The sequence below is a fragment of the Haliotis asinina genome, chromosome 2 (assembly GCF_037392515.1).
Source record: "Haliotis asinina isolate JCU_RB_2024 chromosome 2, JCU_Hal_asi_v2, whole genome shotgun sequence".
NCBI classification, from domain to species: Eukaryota; Metazoa; Mollusca; class Gastropoda; order Lepetellida; family Haliotidae; genus Haliotis; species Haliotis asinina.
Genome location: NC_090281.1, coordinates 3968764 through 3985714, shown reverse-complemented (window position 1 = coordinate 3985714; position 16951 = coordinate 3968764). Strand labels below are relative to the sequence as shown.

Here is a 16951-nt window from a genome sequence, read left to right as displayed (position 1 = left end):
TGTATCAAGTGTATGTCGGTACAAGGCTGAATACAAAGATATGTCTGGACTGTCATGCCTGCGGTATCCAGCTCTGAGTTGAAACCTATTCACACAGGAGTAGGACCAAGCGGGTAGTGTGGGTGGCGCACAAAGACGCTGAGGGTGCATGTTGAACAGGTAGGTGTCATCACTTTCACTTGTGTGCGAGTATAAATGTTTACTGTTTGACTTACATTACGAATGAGTGTCTAAGTTGAATTGCTGGTGTCCACGTCGTTTCATGAGCATCTTGTAGTGTTTGGTAAACTTAAGCTGAATCTATTTAACCGATATGTCTGGACTTCGCAAAGTGACTTAAAATTATTTTGACAATTCACAGTCGTTATTATTTTCGTGACGTTTCTTTAGGCAGCTAGTTTAGTAGGAAGTGTACAGCCAGGGATATCATATTGAGCAAGTCTTGGGTATCATAGCTTGTACAGTTAAAGATACCAGAGATGTCATATTGACTATGGCCTGTACAGTCATGGATATCATATTGAGCAAACCTTGAATACCATAGCATATGCAGCCATGGATGCCATAGCTAGCACAGTCAAGGTTAGAAAGGCTAACACAACATGGGCACCATATTCATTACAGATATGGGTGCCACAGCACGCACAGGCATAGTTACCATAACCAACAGCGGTAAAAGTAACTAAAATACAGTCAATGCTATGGCAACTATCACAGCCAAGGGTACCAGTGCATGCACATCATGGTGCCATAGTTTACACACTCAGCGGGATGATGACGTTGTAATGCCTCTTTGTGTGTTCTAGTGTTGTCATGATCAAGCCACCTTGAGTTTCTTTAAAACTGCTGCCAAATATTTGTGTTTTCTAGAGTGCTGTCTTCACCAAGGTGGAGGATGTGGTGGAAGATTGCCGTTCTCCTGGTGACCCTTGTGACGCCTGCCTGTTGCCAGGGCAACGACTTCATGGGCGGCTTCATGACGTATAGTCTGGTGGACACATCGCCGTCAACATGCAGAGTAGGGTACCATAACATCATCACAAATGAATATTCTCTGTGACTCTGTGTGTAAATATCATGAAATGCTGATTCTATATATCTCTGATGTGGTTCTATATATCTCTGAGTGTGATTCTATATATCTCTGATGTGATTCTATATATCTCTGATGTGATTCTATATATCTGTGGTCTACTACGTCTAGACACCACGTGGACGTGGTTGCGAGAACACGTCAGGAAGCATGTCTCATTAAGGTATAATGATAGTAACGACTGATCACAACATATACACATACATGCTCCCCACAGACTGCGCTCATGTGAGAAACTGTTTTTATTTGTTTGCATTCCTTGTTTGTTAGTGTGTTCGTTTGTCCACGAGTGGTTTAATGTCGGCAATATTCAAGTCGGTCTAGGAATATGATTACCTAATGTCACTTAGAAAGTGCTCAAATGTAACAGTTATATTTGGGGATTTCACTTACAAAAGTATAGATTCGTGAACTTTTGTTGGGTTGAGACCTATCCGGGATTTGAACCCACATCCTCAGAGTCAGGCACCTAATGGCCAGATCACAAAATCAGCTGACTAACTCGCTGCTCAAAAGTCGCGATGGAAAATGAAAATAAAGTGACCTAGATTCAACAAACGCACAAACCCAATCTGTACTTTGCTAAGAAAGTGTAATCCCAAATATAACATATGTTAGGTCTGAAAATGATCGTTAGTGGACCAGACAGTACAGTGACTGATATGTAAGCAGCGCCGTCGTCGAGGTGAGGTACGTTGACATACCGACATCCACGTGACCGAGTCTCACCATTAATCCATTTGGTCGTCTATTCCGGCATTAGTTGCTGAGGGCTTTGTTCAGCGTGGAATCACTGCAGTGATGTGCTGAACTGATTGTGTTCACCTAACCACCCTCATATGTCTTAATGCACAATATTATCTATCTTTGTTCAGTTTAGAATAACTGCCATGACATCCTGGAGGCTAGGTTTTGGTCCTTGTGGCGACAACTGCACAGCAACAGACGTGGGCAGCAGCATCAACATAACCAGATCAGATGTGATGAACGTGACTGACGACGACTACTACGGCAGGTGGTACCAAGCTACAAGTTATTCAAGCACCAATACGACTGACATCACGGAGCATGTCTCTCGTGGGTTTGATGGTCACGTGATCGATATCAATCGGAGGCTTCAGTGGGAGCAAGAGATCGGCATCTTTGACCTGGACATAGATCGGGCAGACCCGCCGTGGAACGACATCAGGTATATGCAGTGAATGATTAATTATGTAGTATTTTATTGGTTGGTTTTTACAGGCATTATGAGACGATTCAGTGAGTACAGCTTGGATTTCGAAAGAGAATATCCTGTCAGGTTAACAGCAGACATCCAGTAACGTTTCGCTTTGCCTGGATATAAATTGCACAATATCACCTTTTTGGAACTGATGTCAAAGAAGTGTAAACAATGCATAATAGTGGATTACTGAATACAGTGCGATGTTGAGGAGAAGACAGTTTTTAGTTTCCAGGGAGATTACTGGAGGGATGTTGACTACGAGGGTGGGACAGGTGTGCCGTATCGGCTGCAGGTGAACCTGACTTCCTTGACAAGGAGTGACACAGGTGTCCCCAACAACGGCCCCGTGGTGATGTTCCAGCCGGTCTACAGGTATGTTGTTGTATCTGTTCATGTGCGTTGTTGTATCTCTTCAGGTGCACTGTTGTATCTGTTCAGGTGCCTTATTGAATCTGTGCAGATGTGTTGGTGATTCTGTAAATGTTCGTTTTTGAATCTGTTCAGATGCCTTATTGAATCTGAACAGATACGTTGTTTAATCTGTACAAGTGTGTTGTGGAGACAAGAAGCATATTTCCGGTCTTTAGTTGTCAATGTGCCAAAATCACTCAATAAGTAACTGATTTCTGTCCATGAGTTTAACAGTTGAAAGGATTTGAATTTGTTAGATTGTGTTTGATTCTCGATCACTCTTGTTTTGTCCTGCGTTGCAGAGTACCACTGAACAACATCACAACATTCCGTCTGACAACCTATGACAGCGATGGCGACTTCGTCCACTGCGAAATTTCTACAGGAATACTAAAACCCATTCCTAATATTACAGTCAATACTGTACGTTACTGTACTGTACAGGCTTACATTTCCTGGTCCTCACATTGTATATCTTAATATATATATAATATTGAGTGCAAAGACCAGTACTCACTGGACATTACCTCCACGTGGGTCTGAGAGAATATTGCCGGCATTACTAGCATGAATGTACAGATATTAGTCTCTCATGGGTATGCCGGATACCAATGCTCATGAGTTCGAATTCTTTTTATTTATATGGGCTTGTTAACATCACTCCGTTGCTCTTGGGGTTTTCTCAGGTAAACGTCTACGTACTGCATTACTTCGGGATTTCCTCCCACGTCAAACAGATACCAGAATGTAGTCAAATAACTGAAATGCGTTAAACAAAACACATGAATGAGTCATGAATGCAAGGAATGGCATTATGTTTCTTCTTATAGCTTTGAATATAGCTTTGAGGGTCATCCTGTTGGCATCATTGCGATGTATGTCTGCAGGACTGCACTGTCCGGGTGTCGGCTATGGAAACTGACGGGTTTATCAATGGTGGATGGGGTGTGGTGTCTATCTCCGTGAGCGACTTTAACCGACGACCTATAGTACTGCACAACATCCTGTTGAACATCTCTAATGACCATCCTGTGGGAGGTACCGGGATATCAGCTGTGCCCCTGCAGGTTAGTATATGTGACCTCAGAAACACGTGTAGGGAAAATCATCACGAAGCTCAACGACATTGTGTAAGTTCAACAAATTGCATCTGTACAGGTGCGTCTTTGCATTATGTTACCGATTGATGACGGGTATTGAAGGCATCACCCACTCTGGCCGCCACGTGGGGCTCATTATAAGACATTATAATGTCCCCTTTGATCAGTTTTGTTTTGGATAATGGCGTCCTTTAGACGATGGTAATATGTTTTATAGTCGTTCGTGTGATGAGGAAGATAGCAACGAATGGTTTCCGGAAATCCGTAACAAGAATGTGTGTTTGGGCTTACGTTTTCTCGGTAAAGAACAAATTAAAGAGTCATTAGTGGACGTGTATCATTCGAGGTGCGATCCCACATCCTGAGCAAAGGGCACCTAATTCTCAGAGTCCACATGGAAGGTCGCGATTAGGTGCCTCGAGTGCAGATTTGAAACCCAGATAGGAAATTACTCAAGAACCACCCGAATATTTATCGCACAAAGAAGTATAATCCGAAACATTTGTGACATATGTGACCTCCTGTTTATAGTGACTGTGTTACGATGGCTGCAAGCCTTGAAGTGCGCATTAATAGTTCCTCTTTCCCTCCAGTTCCTGATCCAGACAGTGCGGGTATTGGATGGTCCTCAGTTTGTCGCCCCTACATTTACCGATGGCCATGAATTCACTGTGGCTGTAGGCTCAGAACTAGAAATACCACTGTATGCACCTTCAGCATCGTGAGTCCACCTTTCAATATCTTCACGACATACAATGTTCTTCCTTACTCGTGAATCTAAAAATATACTGTATATTTGGTTAGATATAACAAGCTGAGACTGTTGTATGATTAACAAGACACTGGATGTAGAATCAGTCAGCACAAAACCTGAGTGATTGAGTGAGTGAGTGAGTGAGTTTCAAGGCGCTGTGAGCAATATTCCCTTAATATCGCTGTGGGCGACACGAGAAATGGGTTTCAGACATTGCGCCCGTGTGGGGAATCGAACCCGTGTCTTCGGCATAACGAGCACACGCTTTAACCAGTAGGCTACCCCACCTCCCGCATCTTAGTGAAGTCTCCGTGCAACACTACCATACTGCTTGTATCATGCCCTACCAGGGGTACATCATCAACTCAAACGGTTGAATGTAAAAGTGTAACTCTGAGAATATCTGCTTGTGCGAAATTGAATATTCATCTCACGTGTGTTAGAAATGACTCTCCTGATACTCAGATACACGTTCTTCTTTCGACAGTGGTGTCGAGGCCTTCTCTGTACGATCAATTCCCTATCGTAAGTTTGTTGTGGCCACGCCAGACGTTGACCCTGGCCGAGTTAATGACAGCGTTAGTTACGCCAAGGCGACGTGGACACCACAAACTGACGACGTCGGTGTCCATGTCATCGGTGTCACCGTTATGGACAACCACGGGTAAAGCTTAATAACAGGTCTCTTATGATGAACCTTTCACTGTGAAATGAGCACATGGAATATGGTCTCTGTTTATAATCAATGAATATCAATGGCATCTTAGTCTTGTAGAGTATATGTCTTGTCTTCATATGACAAATCAGGCGCAGGTTGCGACGTTTTTGGCTACATTTGGTTGGTGCTTGAAACAAACCCAAACCTGAACAATGGGGTATACCACACACTGGATGTGACAACACTGTTATTGCTGTTTCAGTCAGACTGGTTGGGACAGAAACTATATAGTCACTGTGAAAGGTAAAAATACTTTGTGCTGCTTTATGTAAGTAGGTACTGCTGAATATGTATATATATATATATATATATGTGTGTGTGTGTGTGTGTGTGTGTGTGTGTGTACGTGTACGTGTGTGTGTACGTGTACGTGTGTGTGTGTGTGTGTGTGTGTGTGTGTGTGTGTGTGCGCGCGTTTGACCTAAGTATGAAAACAATGTAAAAAGTATTTTCAAAATAGTTTATACGTGTAAATGACTTCATTCTTTATACTTCCACATTTAATTTCAGATGTCCCTGTGAATGTTATGCCTCATGTAAGTAACAACTGATTTACTTTAAATAGTATGATCCAGTACTACTCAAAAGGGCAGAGCGTTGACATGTGGTGAGCTAAAGTGATCAGACCTGATTCTAATCCTAACGCAGACTTGGCTATCCAGAATACGTTTAAATATGGTTCTTGATGTTGCCCTGCCTAATGCTTTGAGATTAAAATACTAACATGCACTGGCCACCTCGGGGTCAGAGTAGTATGTGTGGGTGAAGTATCAATTTGAATAGGCGTGGAGTCCCAGTAGCATGCGCTGTAAAACCGACTTCAGACACACAGACACACAGACGTTTATCAAGAGGATGTTTGACTGCATTTTGTAGACGACTGTACACAATGGAACTGCTAAACGTTCCACTTCCATTGATTCATTGACAGTCATCCATATATTGTCAGATTACCTGTGTGATTTGACATCTCGCCTGGAAGATTCTCTTTGCCAGTGGTCATTTTAAAATACTGGTGTAGAATTGTAGACTACAAGATACAAAATCGCAGGGCGTGTCAGAATGTTTTGTTTTATGAGCTTATGCAGAGACATACCTTGACGTTTCCCGTATTCAGATGGACAACGCTTTCAAAAAACCGGAAATAACTCGTGCGCGCGCACAATATTTCGTCGTCACTTAATGATGCGTTTAATGTTGCATTGTAGAAAACTACAAGGTTTCCTTTCCACTCTAAAACTGGGTTCGGTTCAAAATTCAGTTGAGCTTGGTTGAATCTACAGGTAATCTACACTGAAAACACATTATCACACTTCTTCCATTTAACTCACAGATTCATTTAGAACTTATTTTTTATTTTGCGGGGGATATCAAAATAGACTGCCGTTCGTCCTTCCATGCACATTTGTGTTTTCTGGAACCATACTCTAAAACCGTTCAATGTTTCTTCACCAAACTTGGCATGGATAGACCTGGTTGTGTACTGGTGCCTTTTGGTAGCTTTGAAAATCTGAATAAAATTGTTTTGGCGTTTCCATGGCAACAAGTTGGGCAGACCGAAATTGATGGTAGTGCGCTTTTCCGGAGCACAACTGTAAAATTGTTCACTGTTTCATTATCAAATTTCATATATTTGGTGCCATTTGGTTTTCTGAATAAAGTCTTTTTGTATGTGTTTCCATATCAACATTTTTGGCTTAATCTGAATTTGTTGACAGTGCGCCTTTTTGGAGCAGAACTATGAAACTTTGTACTCTCCTTTCACTTTGATATGTACCCAGCAAAACATTTGACATATTCATAACTCACAGACATATTCATGAAGAATATGTTGCTATCGCGGGGGACATCGATGACTTTGTTTTCTACTGTTAAATAATATTTCAGTTATGCAAAAGTTAAGGCCTGGTTGTGTTCATCTCAATCAACTATCTTCCAAAGCAGACAGATGGAATATAGATGGTGATGTCGTTCTTGTGTCTACAGCAACCACATCCTTACTTCGTATACACCCCCGTGGAATCCACCGTAAACTGTGTACAAGACACCACGTGCACCTTCTCCCTCTATGCAGTAACAAATGACGACAGGTAGGTAGGCAGGGCCGTTCTGTCTCCGCCAGGACCATACCATACAGTACTTGGTCGTACACGTCTGTGGATGCCTGCTTGAATTGTCAGTGAAATTGAATGCACTCATCTGCAAGGTCCAGTTGTAGAAAGATTCCTGCTCTTTGTTTATACTTATATCGGGTTGACTATAAATTAGAAGAATTAGATTTGTCCATTGCATTACTTGTTTTGTTCTACATATGTATGCGTGTGTGCGGTTTACACTTGTGTGGCGGACACGATACACAGGTGCATTGAACGCGGTCATTTCAAACCCATTGACTTACACGCACGCAGTTACACAAGCTGTAAACACACAGAACATCCATGTCATCTGCAGCAGGTCGATCCAGAAGGTGACCGTGGTGTACAGTACCCTGCCAGTGGACCTGGAGGTGACCAACGTCACCAGGGCAATACTCCAGGGCAGAAAGGTCTTCAGGGCAGACGTGGCTGTCACATCGTCTCTCACAGGACACCAGATTGCCTGCTTCAAAGCATTGGATAATGGCGGGTAAGCGTGACCTGTTCACCATAGATGATGGTAGGTAAAAGTAAGTGAATTGCCCATTCGCCTGTCCCCAGTTTCACGAAGGCCAAAATGATGCCAATATAACGTCTGTATCTCTTTTAGAGGAAGTAGTATTTCAGGGTTTAAGGCATTATGTCTTGAAAAATGAATTGTTCCAGAAACAATAAAAGCAACAAAATGTTTGTTAGCATATAACAAAGGTACAAAACTCCATGTTATACATATAATCTTTCTTCTCAGAGTCGTGGCGAGCGATGAGCGTGGTCTGGTCTGTGTAGTGATTGTTCTACACGTCAGCTGATTCCTACATTGATAAACCAGGTACATACTGTTGTTTGTTGCAGTGACGAGTCCCACACTGAGTGTATCGGGGTCACCATGGTCCTTCCAGGTACGCTTACAGACACAATTTATTGTTGAAAAAAATATTCATTTGTCCACCCTCACATAGTCAGATATAGGAATGATCATGATCAGAGTAACTTAGAACAATGTGTCTGCAGGTGCTTGTACTAGTCCAGTTTGAGGTGTTTAGTTTAATATGGGAATAATCATAAGTGAACCTGAACCGACACTCCATGTTTTTCATTTCGCAATAGCCCTGTATGCACAAGAACGTGTTCACAATAGCTCTGTATGCACAAGAACGTGTTCGCAATAGCTCTGTATGCACAAGAACGTGTTCGCAATAGCTCTGTATGCACGTTACCGTGTTGGCAAGAGCTCCGTTGTCCAGTGGACAGTGCACAGACTCGGAGAGTGGAAGGTCGGTGGTTCGATTCCCATTATTGTATTGAACCATAGAGAGGTAAAATGTGGTACTGTTTTGTTTAATAGTAACTCGATCCCAACTGTCGAGAAATCCAGAAAGTCCATTTTGAATATTTTGAACAGATCCATGTCTCGCCGAGCCGTGTGGTCTGAATGAGTGCCAGAGTGAAGGTTCCTCGTATCGGTGTATCTGCCCCACTGGATTTACAGGAGTGCATTGTGAAACAGGTTCGTATTCATACCTGATAAAAGGACGGAGCTTTATTAAAATGATTTAGCACACAAACGTCATTCTGTGACCAAGGCAAAATGACTTGGTTGGACAGCATTTTGTTACGGTTCACTCCTGTTCCCTTTCCGGGGGACAGATACCCCACAACGGTTATGAGGTTCTGACTGCCATCAAATGTGCTTTGCTCGATGATGTCCTCTTTGTTTGAACTGACTCATATACCCGTGGGCATTCAATGTGTGGCAAATTTCTTACTATTCCTATACTTTTCATAAGATGACCAGGATGCACATGCAGTTTCAGGGACGTCATGGGCAATCATGGCACTCTATGTACATCTCACCTTCATGCAGAATTCGGATATTGCTTTATTGTGTTTTGTTGCTACTTTTTGAAAACTAGCATGTCGCCCTTAACAAATGTTAGGTTCTTGAACTTGGTGGCATGGACCGTCATATTGTGTACCTCGGTATTCTGCAGCGCTGCGCGAGTGTGCCAGCAGCCCCTGTGTACACGGCACGTGCAGGACTAACCCTCTCATCCCCGGGCGCTACCAGTGCATATGTACTCCACCCTGGACCGGGGATAACTGCCAGATAGGTAGGTTCATATATGCAATATGGCCCCGAAAAACGCAAAGATTTGGTTTTAAACGTGAATATTTGTATCTACTGATAGCTCTTCTTGGTAAATTTAATTTTTTTTTTAAAAAGATGATCTATTAACGTACTTTGAGTGCACATTAGAAGTTGGATATGTGAAAATATGTTATGCATGGTAAAAGTCCTAACTGCAATCGTTGCAATACGTAAACAAGGAGACAATAAGGCTGACTCACTGAGTATTGTTTGAATAATCAATGTTCCAGTAATATCACTGGGCGGAAAAGCAGAACTGGCTTCACATACCCTACCCACGTGGGGAATAGAACCCTGGTCTTCGGCTTGGCATATGCTCTTACCACTAGGTTACGCGACGCCTGATATAATAAGGAAGAACACTCTCTTGACATTAGTAAAATCCCAGTTGTTCAGCTTCTTGTGCCATCAGCAAGCCTTCTAGGAAACCAAAAGGCAAATCATTAGGGTAGCAAAAGCCCTCAGTGGTAAAAAGTAGTTCTTTAAATTGAAGTGTCTTCATTAAAAGCTGGGAGGTTGATTAGGCGAGTAGTTAAAGTATTCACTCTCCAGGTCGATTATCCATCGTGGGTACAAAATATGAAGCTCTTGTGGTATCACTGGCGGTGATATTGCTGAAATATTGCCCCATGCGTCGTTAGTACTGCGGGAGGGTTTACACTGAAATCTACGTTACAGACACTGGCACTACAGAACAGTCAGTCAGCCCATCGGCGACAGCACAGACGCTGTCAACGAAGCCATCACCGACGTCATCCGCTAATGCCTGCCGTGACGTCAGTAACGTGGACTGCAGCATTCTGGACGCTGAGGCCGGAATCTGTGCTCTGGGAAACAACCTGACCCACACGTTTTGTCCACGATACTGCAGAGTCTGTGAAGACGGTGAGTCCGGTGTTAGAAATGACCCAAAGCTATATATATATGGTCGAATAATGCTAAATGTCCAAACTATAATAATTGAAACATCTGCATACAAGTCGCTAGTCTGTCTTACAGTCCCTGGCACGCGTTTTTCCCGTCTCCCTAACTATTTCTACAATGTTAAAACTCTAAATCAAGCAAGTCTAGATTTTCCGAGATTTCCCTAGGTTCTGAAGCTCCCAGTTCTCTGGGGTTTATTTTCAGTTTTAGAAAGAATTGTTTGTTTCATCCAAAACTGTATATATTAAAAAACTAACGTTAGTTCAATGAGTCTGTATCAACTGCATATATCATGGGCGTTTTGTGGGATGTTTTTACTGTTTGACACACTAATGTTCCTCTACCATTGGGAAGTGAGAACTTTATATTCAGATGTTACCTCATACTCTGAAGAACGCACAACATAACACCATTATCTCCATACCTGCTGCATCTGTTTATCCTTGTGTTCTTCACAGTGACCCTTGAGTGTGAGGACAGTGTGTTTGTTGACTGCCTGGATCTGGACAAGACGTCTGGGATCTGTGGGGCCAGGACCCCAGTGGCCACTCTCTACTGCCCTCGCTACTGCAGATACTGCACTGGTAGGACTTGATGTCTCCTGGGTACTCAGTGCCTTCACAACAAGTACCTGTACAACATGTACCAGTACAACAGGTACCTGTACAACATGTACCTGTACACCATGTACCTGCACAACATGTACCAGTACAACAGGTACCTGTACACCATGTACCTGTACAACATGTACCAGTACAACATGTACCAGTACAACAGGTACCTGTACACCATGTACCTGCACAACATGTACCTGTACACCATGTACCTGTACACCATGTACCTGTACAACATGTACCAGTACAACATGTACCAGTACAACAGGTACCTGTACACCATGTACCTGCACAACATGTACCAGTACAACAGGTACCTGTACACCATGTACCTGTACAACATGTACCTGTACAACATGTACCAGTACAACAGGTACCTGTACACCATGTACCTGCACAACATGTACCAGTACAACAGGTACCTGTACACCATGTACCTGTACAACATGTACCAGTACAACAGGTACCTGTACAACATGTACCTGTACACCATGTACCTGCACAACATGTACCAGTACAACAGGTACCTGTACACCATGTACCTGCACAACATGTACCAGTACAACAGGTACCTGTACACCATGTACCTGCACAACATGTACCAGTACAACAGGTACCTGTACACCATGTACCTGCACAACATGTACCTGTACAACATGTACCAGTACAACAGGTACCTGTACACCATGTACCTGCGCAACATGTACCAGTACAACAGGTACCTGTACACCATGTACCTGTACAACATGTACCAGTACAACAGGTACCTGTACAACATGTACCAGTACAACAGGTACCTGCACAACATGTACCAGTACAACAGGTACCTGTACACCATGTACCTGTACAACATGTACCAGTACAACATGTACCTGTACACCATGTACCTGTACACCATGTACCTGCACAACATGTACCTGTACACCATGTACCTGTACAACATGTACCTGTACACCATGTACCTGCACAACATGTACCTGCACAACATGTACCAGTACAACAGGTACTCATACTCCAAATCAGTCTTCAAACGGGACTTTCTTGGTTCCAGCAGATACGACGGAGAAGACATTATATTTCCGTGTTGAAAAACTATGCATGTTTTCTTGTGAATGCCTAGGCATTTCAATATAGAATGCACAAAATCCCAGTTGTTCAGCTCCTTGTGCCACCACCAAGCCTTCTAGGAAACCAAAAGACAAATCATTAGGGTAGCATAAGCCCTCAGTGGTAAAAAGTAGTTCTTAAAACTGAAGTCTCTTCATTAAAAGCTGGGAGGTTGATTAGGCGAGTAGTTAAAGTGTTCACTCTCTTGATCGATTATCCATCGTGGGTACAAAATATGAAGCCCTTGTGGTATCACTGGCGGTGATATTGCTGGAATATTGCCCCATGCGTCGTCCCTACACCCTCATTTAGTTGCCGAGTTTGACAGCGGCATTAATAGTGTGTACTGAGCTCCATGTAGGAGAAGTGTCTGGACATCTATTGCATGTGTTTCTTTCAACAGTGCCGCCTACAACGACGCCCACTCCAACCACAACAGTCAAACCAAGTACGTGAAGTAGTTTGTAAAGTTGAATAAGTCGTGGCAATGTGCAAGACCCAGCTGATCCTACCTCGTCCACACACCCCGTAATTGACGGTATTGGTTTTTGATTCAACCTAATGCGACAGTCCGATAATCCGATAATCCAGACTCAATAGTCAAGCAGTTAATGACTGCAACTGGCCACCAGGGAGATTATATACACATGACTTGTGTTCATGGTAAGTTAGATAGAGTATCGAGGTGCACGGTGCCACTGTATGTATTCCACACACATATATAACATCTGTGGCGGATCCTGATAATCATGACGTGGTTTCGTTGTGTGGGTACACGCAGGCATGCAGTGTGTACTACACCAGAACACTAGACCCGCGAGGATACGGATTAGAATATTGGACTTCAGTAACCATTGCTTGTCGTAAAAGGTGACTGACGGAATAGGGCGGTCAGCCTCACATGTCATCGGTTCCCAATTGGGTAGATTGATGCTCATGCTGTTGGGCACTGGTCTGTTGGGCACTAGTCTGTCGAGCACTGGTTTGGTGAGCACTGGTCTGTCGAGCACTGGTTTGGTGAGCACTGGTCTGTCGAGCACTGGTTTGGTGAGCACTGGTTCGTCGAGCACTGGTTTGGTGAGCACTGGTTTGGTGAGCACTGGTTTGGTGAGCACTGGTCTGGTGAGCACTTGTCTGGGGAGCACTTGTCTGGACCAGGCTCGATTATTTACAGACAGCAGCCATTTATCTGGAATATTGCTGAGAACGGTGTTAAACAACTAACCAACCAACTAAGCAGAACACTAATGCTTCCACTGTCATGCTTCCTGTTGTCGTTGTATGAGTGAGTGAGTGAGTGAGTGAGTTTAGTTTCACGCCGCACTCAGCAATATTCCAGCTATATGGCGGTGGTCTGTAAATAATCGAGTTTGGATCAGACAATCCAGTGGTCAACATAATGAGCATCGATCTGTGCAACAGGGAACCGATGACATGTGTCAACCAAGTCAGCGAGCCTGACCACCCGATCCCGTTAGTCTCCTCTTACGACAAGCATAGTCGCCTTTTATAACAAGCATGGGTTGCTGAGGGCCTATTCTACCCCGGGACCTTCACGGGTCCGTCGTATGAACATATAAGATGATTTTGTAGTATAGCGATGTAATCTCTAGAAACCGTAATGTCACACCAATGAGTTAAGAAATCAGTTGTTACACTTATTTCCAAATTATATTTTTGAGATTGGAGACTGTTTTTTTGGTACTTTTTGTGAATCGAATCATCCAAAACACGCATTTTATCTTAATCAGTATGAATGTAAAGTCCGACACAATCGATATGTGATTTGTGGGTGTTATTGCAGTATGTGATTTAAAAACACAACAATGCTCCGAACAACAAAAACCAAACCCCAGCTACCAACCAAATACCAGCCATAAAACACTATTTGTATATTTGTATATTGTATATCCACAGCCTTATGTACAGAGTGCACAGGAATGGGCTGTCTCGTGGCCCGCAAGGAAGTAGCCTGTCCCCCCTCGCAGCCTTACTGCCTGACACTTGTCACCAACATGGACAACGGGGCCACGTCCTTCTCTAAGTCGTAAGTATACTGTTTGGTGGTTGTTGTCTGAAATATCCCAAGTTTATGATCGAGTCATGTCTGGACCGTACAATCAAGTGATTCATATTGTGAACAAAGGTCTACGCCGGGCATTAGCGATAAGTCGTAAACATGTGGTTTGATGTGGAAACAAAGAGCAGTCTAAAGAGGTGGAATGGTGTCGGGTTTCCGATCATGTTGTCAGAAGGCAAGTGTTCGGTGTTTGACTTCATGTTACGGCGCGCGTCGAAGTTGGAGGTAGCCATTCTGTGATTTGACATGTGCTAGCTGAAAAATACCTGGGAGCGTATCTTTTGCTCCTGAGTATTAGTGTAGTTCATTCACCCGATGGAGGGGGGGGGGGGGGGGGGGGGGAATAGCCCAGAAACGTTGCGTATACAACAAAGAACTTGACGTCCATAACATTTGTCTTACACTTGAATGTCAACCTCTACATGCCTCTCCAGAACACAAGTGTTGTTCTGTTGTTTAGTTGCGCCAACAGGACTGAGTGTCAAGCCTACCAGTCCCGCCTGACCCCTGACCAGCGTCACTGCAGTACATTCAGCCCCATGGAGAAGTACTACGAGGCCTTCTATTGCTCCTACTGCTGTGTCTCCGACCACTGCAACGCTGGGGGATACACCATACCCAGGAGGGATACCCTTCTCACGGATACATCCCCGGACATCATCGGATAGCATTGCTCCGGACAGCCCTATACTGACGAGACTTCATTGAAACAACCCGCATCATTTGCTAACTCATTTGTTTCATTAAATAAACACAATCAAAATCCATATCTCTAGCTATCCTTTTGGGTCTGAATGTTTTGGTCTCGCTGGCCAAAGACGTGTAAAAGTGAGGGAGTGGTCCAAAGCCCTTTTTATCAGTTTGCCCGTTATCACGGTTTGTCAGCGTGATGTGGGGGGAAAGATGACACGGACACGGATGTAGGTCTTATACATTAGTGGAACCCTTTTCCACGGCACTTATGCTGAAAAACCAAGACACGCGCATTTTACTTTAATCCACGATCATAGGTGCCTGGGCACGCCTGAGGGATGCATATCCGCACCGATGATGATGATGATGATGATGATGATGATGATTTTAACGTTCGCTTTCCGACATATTTCGAATCTGCACTATAAACGGCGGTAAGACAGATGACTGAGCCATCCGTGTATTCCAAACATCTTTGTATACTTATGCATTCCACACACGATTCTTCACATGGGGACAATGTGTAAAAGCCTATATGTTGTGTCGCCTTGATATTGGTGGAATATTGGTGACAGCTTACTCACTCACACATACATTCCCCATTCACACGAAACGACGTTAAACAAACAAGCTGTTCCGGGTTGCAGATGGGTAAGGCGAACATCTTCAACATCTTCAGCATCCGCATCAGGACAGCTAACTGTACAGGAACACTGCAGTTAAATAAAGCAGAATCGACGATGACGACCGTGCTTTGAGCACGTGTTATGAAGAACTATCATAACTGTGACATCTTCAGAAGCACCGTACAATCTTCCATTTAACGTATGTTTTAGCTGGGACTTCTCAGTAAAGTAAACGGCATTGTGTCTTCATGTCCAGTTTGGCATGATAATCTCAATAACATGATGAGTATTCACAGACGGTGCTAAAGTTCACGATGTTGTTACGCGACAACGGCAAACACGTGAACGCCAGCTGTGAACCTGCTTGGGTTCTTCTCTCACATCGGTGATTGCACAGTTTTGTTTTCTGTTAGCCGAAGTTTTGCGTTTCAGGCACTGAGTACGTAAGTCAGTATCTTGCAGTGGTGGTTGTTATCAGGGAGTATGTGACGTTACGAAATGTTGTATGCTACATCTATATAGACTGTAGAACAAACAGTCCTCAATTCATCATGTCCTTGTGTACGCACCTTTAACTGAATATACCTGTCATGTATTTACAGGTACATTGTCTTCAGTTATGATGTAATTATGTAAATTATGCAGTTTTAAAAACAGATAAATTGACTTTCAGTTAATGCAAACATGTCATTATATCCTAATTAACAATACCAGTTTGAGAGAGGTATATGCTCGTCTTTGTGAACATAGCGGAGATGCTGAACACTACCTACTGTAGGCTAAATAGGCAGAGTTAACTCGATTCGGAATACCAACCTGTCAAGATGATTCTACCAACTCCACATCAAACCTTGCGGATGTTGCATCATACGATTAAAATGATTAGATTCTTTGTGAAACTAGTGTTATTTGTGTATTTGGTCACTGTATCGCTCCTTACTTGACTGAAACAATTTTGGAACTTACCACTACCGAAATGATGACGGGTGATTCCTGGATATATCTTACTCCAGTTCTGTTATTGCTGAAGGAACATTTGGACTGACACGTATTTAAACGGGGGCATTTACTTGTATGGATGAAACAATGTGATTATGATTTATTCAACAGTTCGTCATTAGATCTGACCCGAGATGGAATAATAAAGGTAGTATAGAGTAATAGAAACTTAGGTGTTATTTGTCAAATATGACACTGTCGATATCGTCCCTCCATGAGTTAGATGACATATGTACAATAATGTTTTACACCATGTATGCTACTTGGTAGTAGCTGTGTAGTTGCTAACTATAGGTTATATCCCTTGTATATCTATCAAACGG

The 16951-nt window shown here is 43.2% G+C and overlaps 1 protein-coding gene across 2 annotated transcripts; it reads left to right on the top strand.

Moving 5' to 3' along the window:
• The first annotated feature begins 29 nt into the window (after positions 1-29).
• Positions 30-15079, top strand: LOC137272200 (uncharacterized). 2 transcript variants are annotated; one of them, XM_067804554.1, is made up of 20 exons: positions 30-159; positions 871-1018; positions 1969-2282; positions 2544-2690; positions 3032-3152; positions 3617-3796; positions 4423-4550; positions 5071-5247; positions 5504-5544; positions 5812-5837; positions 7288-7391; positions 7753-7926; positions 8289-8335; positions 8839-8943; positions 9428-9547; positions 10264-10470; positions 10968-11093; positions 12634-12678; positions 14148-14277; positions 14771-15079. In XM_067804554.1, the coding sequence occupies exons 1-20, from the start codon at positions 149-151 to the stop codon at positions 14976-14978; spliced, it is 2559 nt and encodes an 852-aa protein (XP_067660655.1). In that variant the 5' UTR covers positions 30-148; the 3' UTR covers positions 14979-15079. The 2 variants fall into 2 exon arrangements, with proteins under 2 accessions (XP_067660655.1, XP_067660656.1); XM_067804555.1 differs by having other exon boundaries at positions 82-159; positions 7756-7926; positions 14771-15077.
• The last annotated feature ends 1872 nt before the right edge of the window (positions 15080-16951 follow it).

Excerpts from the sequence above, each read along its gene's own strand:
- LOC137272200 (XM_067804554.1), top strand. Across the intron at positions 3,153-3,616 it reads CTAATATTACAGTCAATACT|GACTGCACTGTCCGGGTGTC; the intron begins GTACGTTACTGT and ends GTATGTCTGCAG. Across the intron at positions 14,278-14,770 it reads GCCACGTCCTTCTCTAAGTC|TTGCGCCAACAGGACTGAGT; the intron begins GTAAGTATACTG and ends TCTGTTGTTTAG.